This window comes from Phocoena phocoena, chromosome 1, assembly GCF_963924675.1.
Source record: "Phocoena phocoena chromosome 1, mPhoPho1.1, whole genome shotgun sequence".
Classification (NCBI taxonomy): domain Eukaryota; kingdom Metazoa; phylum Chordata; class Mammalia; order Artiodactyla; family Phocoenidae; genus Phocoena; species Phocoena phocoena.
Window position 1 is genome coordinate 31,952,449 of NC_089219.1, and position 9,686 is coordinate 31,962,134.

General features: G+C 59.3%; 1 protein-coding gene across 1 annotated transcript in view; it reads left to right on the plus strand.

Moving 5' to 3' along the window:
- BMP8A (bone morphogenetic protein 8a) overlaps window positions 1-5,115 on the plus strand; it is a 35,700-nt gene extending 30,585 nt beyond the window's left edge. Inside the window, 5 exon segments of the mRNA XM_065895914.1 lie at window positions 1,015-1,181; window positions 1,183-1,210; window positions 1,993-2,072; window positions 2,630-2,740; window positions 4,966-5,115. Of these exon segments, the coding sequence (XP_065751986.1) occupies window positions 1,015-1,181; window positions 1,183-1,210; window positions 1,993-2,072; window positions 2,630-2,740; window positions 4,966-5,115 (536 nt within the window).
- Window positions 5,116-9,686: the final 4,571 nt, after the last annotated feature.

The window sequence follows — 9,686 nt, forward strand, 5'->3', positions numbered from 1 at the left end:
TAACATGAAAATAGCCCAGAAAAATGAAAATGATGCGTTGTAGCAAGGGAGGGGTTTTATGGGTGATATTTTTTCTAAGGTTCTTTACAGTTGTTATATATCGCTTTGACAATTAAAACACAAGAGGGCATTGGAACTGCAAAGAGGTACAGGAAGATAGTTCTACTGGTGGAGGTGACTTTTCCGGGGAGAAGCAGCGTGTTTTTCCGGCCTCCTCAGGCTTCAGCAGCTGCGGGTAAAATCCCAGCTTTACCAGCATCACTACTCCTAGGCTGAGGCCCCAGTCATGTCTCTGCCCACAGCCTTTTCTCTCTTCCTTCCTTTTCAAACCACAAACCCACTGGTTGAGAACTTAAATGGATAAGAAGGGCTCTGGAATTAGGTGCACGTGTCTGAACGTGGACTTGGGGTAAATGGCTCTGCCCGCGGAGCCTGGGGTCTCGTTTGGGGGCATCGGTGAGTGGCCTACTCTTGGGCGGTACTCAGGAGAGCAAGCACTGGGTCCTGGCAGCCGCTCCCGCCAGCCGGGTGTTGTAAATCCTACACTCATCCCCAGAAAGGATGGGGTGGAAGGTAGAACTCGGGCCTCGGGGCCCCGAGATGGATGGGAACCCTGGTTCTGAGAGTCCCCGGTAGTGGTGCTCTGAGCCGTCACCGAGGGGCTCTGATGCTTCTCAGTGAAGTGATGGGTCTGGCGTCACCATGAAGACTGGTTGAGATCATCACGTGAACTGACTGAAAGCTGTAAAGCGCTGTCCCAACAGGCGGTGCCCTGGACCATCACTAATCCCGAGCCTGTGCTCCCGAGGACCCTCCCCCGCTCCTGCAGACCTGCCCGCTGGGGGCTGGGGCTGGACTTGGGACTCGGGTCTTCAGAGGAGGAAACCGAGGCCCAGTGGGTCCCCTGCAGCCTCAGGCTCCGTGCTCCTGGCCCGCCCCCAGAGAGGTTCCTGCTGTGTCCCCATGCAGGGCCCCACCCTCGAGTGACCGCCCTCTCTGCTCTCTCCGTCTCAGGGCGCAGCGTGGATCCTGGCCTGGCCGGTCTGCTGGGGCAACAGGCACCGCGCTCCAAACAGCCTTTCGTGGTCACCTTTTTCAGGGCGAGCCCCGGCCCCGTCCGAGCCCCTCGGGCGGTGAGGCCCCTGAAGAGGAGGCTGCCGAAAAGAACCAACGAGCTGCCGCCCCCAAAACAAACTGCCGGGGATCTTCGGTGAGGTTGGGACCAGGTGGTGGGGACAGAACCCTCCTGGCTTCAGTGGGGTCAGGCTGATTGTCCGTCACCCAGCCACCTTTCCTGACACCACTTTGCCCCTGCACCCTGGGGACCAGCCACGGCACGGTCTCCAGGGCTCTGAGCATCTGCCCTCGCCACCCTGAAGGCCCTTCCTGTCCTCCCTGGCTCACCAGGCCCCCACCCCCCCCACCCCCCCGTCAAAATCAGGTGCCCCTGGTGGCCCTCGGTGCTGCCCCGGGCGCCATGCAGGATCCAAGCGTTTGTGTGAAGGTGTCCCTACCAGGCCAAGCCCCTGGGGATCAGAGCCCCCTGGTGCCCTCCTTTCCTTCACGGGGAGCCAGGCTTTGCTTGGCCTCAGTGGGAGCCACTTGTCCTGTGGAATGGGCGTGCATGGAGAGGCGGATGAGGTCGGGGGTGTCTCCAGAGGAAAGGAGGAGGGGCTGCTGGGCAGCAGAGGGTCCCCGGGCTGCTGAGTGGACCATGGGGAGTCACAGGCTGAAAGTCAGGGGAGGCTGGGCTGAGCGTGGGGTGACTGTAACCACGGGGGATCATCTGGAGCCATCGAAGGTTCTTGACCAGGGTCACGGTGCCAGCAGAGCTGCAGAGATGGGCTTTATGAGACCCAATGGGTTAGTTTCCCATCGTTCATTTACTCAACAAATGAGCCCATCAGGGCGTCCCCCGCCCCAGGAGCTCCCCGTGGTAGGTGCACAAAGCAGGAACCCCAGCAAAGACCTTGCCCCTTCTGTCCCCCGCAGACGACGTCCACGGCTCCCACGGCCGACAGGTGTGCCGTCGGCATGAGCTCTATGTCAGCTTCCAGGACCTTGGCTGGCTGGTAATTCCTGACTCTCCTTCTTTCCTAAATGACAGTCCCCACCTTGATGATGGCAAGTGTATGTTCAAGAGGAGGTAGAAACATGGGGGATTTGCATTTTCTTGTTTTACTTTCCTCTGTGTTTTCCCAAGTTCTCTAAAGGGAGAATGTGTTGCTTCTGTAGTGAAAAGTGCTTTTTTGTGAAAACCATGAAAATGGAGACTGTCTGAATCCTTAGCCATAAAATGTCAGAGCTGCAGCAGGAAAACTGAGGCCAGGGTGGGCAGTGCCTCTGGCCTTTGCTGTGACTGGGGGTGAGCTGGGGAGGATGAAGCTGAGCGCTGATGGCGCATGAGGGGGACGGAGATCGTGCCCAGCCCTGTCTGCTGAGGGTCTTCCGGTGGCTGTCAGACCTCTGGGGGAAACTGCCCTGGGAGGGGCCCGAGGGTGGGCTGGTGGGCCCTGAGGCTGAGGGAGGGTAAGGGGCAGCCCTGAGTTGTGCTGTGACAGGTGCTGGACTGGGGGGCTCGGGAGGGGCACATGGATGGGACTCACCTTCTCCCATTACCTGCCCCCAGGACTGGGTCATCGCCCCCCAAGGCTACTCAGCCTATTACTGTGAAGGGGAGTGCTCCTTCCCACTGGACTCCTGCATGAACGCCACCAACCACGCCATCCTGCAGTCCCTGGTCAGTACCGCGTCCCTCTGCCTGGACGCCCAGGGGAGGGGTTTGCGGAGGAGAGGGGCGCGTGCAGCCAGCAGGTGATGGCAGCAGTGCTGTGTCAGGGAGCTTTCTCTACATGGAAACTGTAAGGAACGGCACCAAAAACGGAGGAGAGCTTAAACACGCTCTCCTCCCGGGGTACGCTCCCGGGCAAGGTTCACTGGTCCAAGAGAAAGGGGCCAGAGAAGTCGCGCCCCGGGCGAGGGTTTGGGCAGAATTTATAGGGGAAGAAGGGAAAGGGGTGTGGTGAATCCGGGAGTGCGCAGGGTATTCCTTATTTGGTGGTCTTTTCGGTATCGTGAGGGACCGTTAGTCCCGCCCCTCGAAAGGCGGGAAGGCTGGGCCGGGTGGAAAGTCCCCAGGTCAGTTCCTGGAACTGGGTGGTCCGGAAAGTTTCGGTCGGCTGCAACCTGTGAGTCTGATTGCGTTCCGCTGCCTCAGGCCAGTTGGCCTTACAAAAACCTTTCTGCGTGCACGTGCAGTGAAATCCCACAGCCCTGCAGAAACTGGTCCCCGTGTGGGCCACCCCCAACCCGTGCACCTAAACAGACGTGCACGTGGGGGACTTGCACGTCCATGCGGTGGGTACCAGACTTACAAAGGCCCGCCTGCTGGTGGTCAGAGGCACAGCCCGTGCATGATAGGCGGGCATCCCACACGGCTACTTGTGCCCTCGGAACACACACGTGCACCATGTTCACTGGCACTTTCGGCCTCCTGTGTGTCACACACGCCCTCAGGGTCGGGGTGGCACACGTGTGGGTTCTGCCCCCTCTTCCTGTGCACGAGTCCCCAGGTACCCCGTGCCCTTCTGGTTTCCCCTCCTGTTCCTTTCCCGTGCCTCTTTTTTCTGGGTCCCTCTGGGCTCTTTGTGCCTCTTCAGGCTTTTGATGCCCCGGTGTCTGGGGAAACTTTAAACGCTGAAAACGTTTCTGACAGGAACACTGTTGCTGCTGCTTACCGCTAAGTGTTTGAAATGTTTTTAGTGCTGAGGCTTCTTTCTAGAACATTGACCTGGACACTGTAGTTACAGGTTGTTCAAGGTGATGCCCTAGAGCAAATGAGTTAAGGCAGCATGGACCCCAGGATAATGCCTCCTTTCCCAATGGTCACATGGGATTTGCTGGACCCCTGGGGAGCTGCCTTCCTTGAAGAAGGTCAGGGGTGATGGAGCCTGTCCTGGCAGCAGGCTGCTCAGAGCTGGGGCTTCTGGGGTAAGGCTGGGCTCTGGGGACCGGGGGCCAGGCTGCCGGACAGGGCCCCCCATGAGACGGCTTCGCCCAGGTCCTGCTCAGCGGCCTCCGTGAGGCCTGGGAGGTCCCGGTGGATGGAAGCAGGTTCCCTTTTCTCTCCAGCCCCTGACAGGCTGGGGGGCTGCCTTCCGGGCCCTACCATGTGGGGCCCCGATGAAGAGTCCAGGGTGAACGGCAGCTCATCCTGCCGAGTCTCCAGATAAATATTTTTGTAGAGGCTGCAAGAGCTCACTCAGTCGGACTGTCTTTAGGGGTAGAGCTGTTTGGAGGAGGGTAGCGAGATCCCCGTGCCAGGTCCCAGTCGTGCCGCGGCCTCGGCCTCAGCCATGGAACTGGGCAGGTGACTCGGTCCCTGTGCCCTCAGTGGTCATCTGCCCAGAACAATCCCTGCCTAGAAATTGTTAGGAAGGGTGGAGGTGCTTTGAGGAACAACAGTGTCGGACACCCCAAGGGTGAGCCTAGAAGTCTGGCCGCTAGCAGGTGTAACACGGACCTTCACCGGCTCCCAGTCTGGAGGGGGAGACGGACCAGAAACAGCTCATGCGGACAAGACACGATCAGGGACGTTGCAGAAGCGCAGGGACAAAAGAGGAGCAGAGGGGACCCCGGGGGGGGGCGCTGCAGGGGCGCAGGCAGGACCTGGGACACGTGCCGGGGGCCAGCAGGGTAAGGGTCGTCCTGTCTGACGGGAGGGGCTGCGACAGAAGCCACAGGTGCCCTGGCTGGGCCTGAGGGCAGCGGCGGGGCTGGGGGAGGGGTGGGGGGGGTGGCCAAGGGGGCGGGGCCGGGGCAGAGTTCGCGCCAGCACCTGCCGGGCTGCGGGGCGAGATGGCGCCGGGGAGGGGCGAGCGGCAGGAGCCCGGGCGGCAGGAGCTGGGGGCTGGGACGAGGTCCCCGCGGTTCTCACGCCTCTGCCTGCCGCCCCCTCCCCGCCAGGTGCACCTGATGAAGCCTGACGCGGTGCCCAAGGCGTGCTGCGCGCCCACCAAGCTGAGCGCTACCTCCGTGCTCTACTACGACAGCAGCAACAACGTCATCCTGCGCAAGCACCGCAACATGGTGGTCCGCGCCTGCGGCTGCCACTGAGGCCCCGCCCCGCCTGCTGCGCCGCCCTTACCGGGTCAGGTCAGCCCTCCGCAGGGGGCACCCCCCAGCGCCCTCACAGCTCAGGCAGGGCGGCAGCGAGGGCGCCCCTCCGCTGCCCACATCCTGCCAGGGGCTGGTCCTCCCCAGGCCCCTCTGCCCCGCCCCCGCCCGGCGCCTGAGGCGGTGGTGGAACTGCGGCCTGGTGGTCTGCGTCCGCAGCAGGGTCCTACCCCAGCCCCTCCCCAGAGGCACGGGCTGACCGTTCTTTGGGGCTGGCAGAGAGTCCTGTCTGAGGACCTGCCCTTGTCCACTGCTGGCCCAGCTGTGGGAGGATGTGGGACGAACTCAGAGGCACCTGCAGCCCAGGATGGCCACCTCAGGCCCTTCACCGTCCACGACAGGGTCTGGGGATGTGTAGACAGGTCCTGGTCCATCTCCAGATGCCTGCCCTTCCCAGGTGCAAAACTGGGCATTTCTGGTCACTTCTGTTAGAGTGTGGAGTTGCCCTTGGTGGGCTATATTTGTGGATCTGAATTACCAAACCGCTGGCCACAAGGAGGCGTGTGGGTCGCCTCCAGAAAGAGCTAAATGAACAGCATGATTTAGGGCCAAGGCCGATGGCATTCATCTTCCCTGTCTTCCTCCCTTGACCTGCCTCTGCTGTCTGGGGAAGACGTGCAGGGCACGGACACTTTAGGGAAACAAAAAATCCTGGGGGCTTTATTGACCCCGTCTGTCTGTCACCATGTTGAACCATCAGGAGTTCAGGTCTGTGGAAAAGTTATCTTTTTGCTGAGCCAAGTATGGTGGCTACATCGGGTGGCCCAGGGTGACAATGCCCAGCACGGGTGACATAGTTTCCCTTAACCTTCTGCACGGCAGTCATCAATAATCAACCTTGATATTTTTTCTTTCAAATCTGGAATTTCAAAATGACCAGCACAGAACTCCAGGTGGCCACCACCAACAGGTTAGAGTTGGCATGTGGAGTGAAAACTCTCGCCATCTCCTGCCTCCAGTGCTCTGGGACACGGGGCAGCCTGGGGCCAGGCGTGGGGCGAGGGCAAGGCTTGTTAGCACCTGCCCGTGTCCAGAAGCTGTCAGAAACAGACTATTCAGCCAAGTCTGCGTCACCCTGTGTGCCCAGGAGCCCCGTCCTGTCTCTTGGGGCCTGTGAGCCAGAGAAAAGACCCCGGTCCCAGGGGAGTGACAGGCAGCAATTAAGCTGAGCTGGGTGGGGCGGTTCCCGGAAACCACTGCTCTCCTTGGAGCGGCTGCCGGCAGTTGGAGTGTTTATTTGATTTCTGACTTGGTAAGCCTGTAATTTACCTGGTGGAGCAGACTGCGTCCAGCTGCCCGAACCCTGAAATACTGTGTCATTAAAAGCACAGCCTGGGCCCGCCCCAACCCACAGGCACAGCCCAGGACGTGCAGCCCTGGAATTCACTCTGCGCCCCAAGGAGGGGCTCCGGGAGCGCAGGTCTGGCAGGAGGGGTGGAGGCTGGGGCCTTGCTGCAGGACAGCAGCCCCTCCGCCTGGACCTGGGAGGGCCTCTGGGAGCCAGGGCACAGGAAGTGACCCTCCCCATGGACAGAGGAAGTTGGTGGTCTCCTCTTTAGCCTGGGGCTTTGAGCTGAGGCTGGCAGTGAGCGGACCAGGTACCAGCCCAAGTGTAAGGAGACCCGTATTCTGGCTCCAGCTCAGCCACTGATGTCTGGGCAAGTGCCCCCTGATTCAGGGTTCAGTTTCCTGTCTCTGGCATGAGGACATACAAGGACTCTGACGTCTCCAAAGGCCGTTCCAGCCAGAGAATCCGCCTGCCACTCTGGCCATCTCTTCTCAGAGAGCCAAGACATGGCCTGAGTGCCCAGCTGTCCTAGGACTTGAAACCTGCCATTTCAGGGCCTTATTCAGAGCTCTCTCCTCCCAACATCAAGGGCAGTGGAGGCTTAGAAACTTTTGACAAATGTCAGTGTTAGGTTTCTTCAGTGCCCAAGCACATAACCTGGCATGGTTTGGGGCACCAGGAAAGTTTATGAAGTGAATGTGTTGAAGATGTGGACTGCCCTGCCCTCAGAGGTGTAGAACGAAAGGAACACAGGATTGTGACACGACTCCCGTTTCATGCAATAAAGCCAACAGTCCAGCAGTCACGGCCTTCCTGACACTTCTGGCACCTTCAGCCATCCAGGTGGCCACCAAATGAAATCAAATAGAAGAGGCTTCAGAGAAGGGAGTTAAGGACGGAAAGCCGATGAGGTGGCAGTGGTCAGTCACTAGGCCCACCTCGTTTATCTGGTTGCCCTTGGCAGTCTGGGTCACATTCAAGGCTGTACATGAGAAGCATAAATGAGGGTGGTCAACTCAGGCCCACTGGTGGCAAAGTAAGCACTGCCGGAGAGGGTGGGCCCAAAGGAACAGCAGCGCCTGGGGCCACGCTGTGTGGGCACACTGCTCTGTCACCTCACCCCTGGTGCGCATCTTCATAACCGAAGCGTGATCCTGGCCCAGATGCCAGCTCATCGGGCGAAGCCCTATCCTTGTGTATCTCTATGTAGGGAAGTAGGTGACATTCTTCAAGAAATTCCCTGTAACTTCATAGGGAAGGAAGCTGTGACAGGAGAGGGTGAGCTTTGTAGCTCACAGACCCGCTGGCAACAAGCCCTGGCTCTGCCTCTTGTTGATCTGACCACACTGCGCACCGGGAAGCCGGCTCCTCCCTCTGTAGAACGGGCTACTGGCTCTGCCCTGGCAAGGCCAGCGCGGGGAGCAGGTCTGTTCGGAGCACTCGGCACTGGGTCTGCACACCTGCGCTGAATGAATAGCATTATTAGTGGCCTTATTTTATTATTTTTTTTGCGGTACGCAGGCCTCTCACTGTTGTGGCCTCTCCCGTTGCGGAGCACAGGCTCCGGACGTGCAGGCTCAGCGGCCATGGCTCACGGGCCTAGCCGCTCCGCGGCACGTGGGATCTTCCCGGACCGGGGCACGAACCCGTGTCCCCTGCATCGCAGGCGGAGTCTCAACCACTGCGCCACCAGGGAAGCCCTAGTGGCCTTATTTTAAATGAGTTTGCAAATGTGGGCCTCTCCTGCGTGCCTTCCTATTAAAACCCACTCCTCCCAGAATGTGTCCTTGGAGGTGCTGCTGTACTTACTTCAAAGCTGTGCTTTTCCTAAAAAAATAAAAACTTGGTAGTCTCCTGGGGTGAGGTGTGGACTTGCCCACCCCTCCGTGGGGGGGGGGGGGGCGTAGCGGCCAGCAGGGGACATGGCAGCGTTGCCCCCTCTCTGTCCTCCCACGGCCCTGCTCACTAGTAAAGCTCAAGGGGAAACTTCCTGGGGTTTGTCTCCTCACTGGGAAGCCTTGAGCAAGCATTTGGCCCTCTTTAAAAAAAAAAAAAGTTTTTCTCACTTAAAATATTACATGTGTGTCGGGGACGCTCTTGAAAATCAAAAGCAGAATACAAACACACACAATCTCACCACGTGGAGACCACCGGGGTTAGTAATTCCTTCCAGGCTTCTTTCCTTAGCACACTCCTGTCGGTCTCTTTATGTAATATATGGGTATTCTACAAAGTTAGGATCGTACTCTATGTGCTGCTTGGTGATCTGAATTATTCAATCTATGACATATTTTGAACATTTCTCTTATTAAATATTCTCTGGAAACATAGTTTGCAGTAGCACTCCATCCCTTGACCTCTGCCTTAGTTTTGTCACTTACAAACCAGGGCTCACTATTACTTCCCCGGAGGGCAGGTGTGCGGCCCCCTGATCCTGTCACCTGCAGCCCTGGCCCAGCATCGGGAAGGCAGGGAGCCAGGGCACGGCCACCAGGCTGGCCATTAGCCCAGAACACCTGGGCCGGGAACCTCAGCTCTGAGGCTCAGGTCACAACCTGCACAAGGGTCACAGGTGACGACCATGCAGTAGTTTCTGGGGAAGCCCTTACACAGGCCAGGGTGAGCAATCGGCCCCTGATGATCCCCCAACCAGCCTCTCTGGCCGGTCCACTGGTCCCCCCTTCCCAGGGCCATCAGGGAGGTCCAGTGACAAAGTCCCCCTGCCCCCACCCTGCCCTTGTTTCACAAGGGCTTTGTGACCAGTCTTCCCTCCTGGGGCCTCAGGCCAGCCTGCTGCCCATCCCCACATCATCCCTAGGGCCAGCCATGCCGACTCCTGAGTACTTCACACACGTTCCCTTGTCTCTTGGACATCACACCAGCCCCGAGTGGCTGGCATTCTCCTGGCCTCACTGCTGCGTGTTCTGACAGCCACAGCTGACCACCAGTGAGAGGGACACCTCTGTTAAGTAGTGAGGGCCCCAGCCAGGAATACTGCAGCAGTGGATCCCAGCCACGGGAGTGGACCCCAGCCAGCCAAAGGGGATGAAGCCCCACCTGAAGCAGAAAGCCAGGCTGGCACAGGGCGGCAGAGGCAAGCCTGGCATCCGTCCCACCGCAGGAACTGACCTGGGGGCACTGGGGCCAGCAGGCTGCCCCACCCACCCCCGACTCAACCTGATCTCAGCCCAAAATGAGACAAAGGCTGAGGGAACCAGCCCAG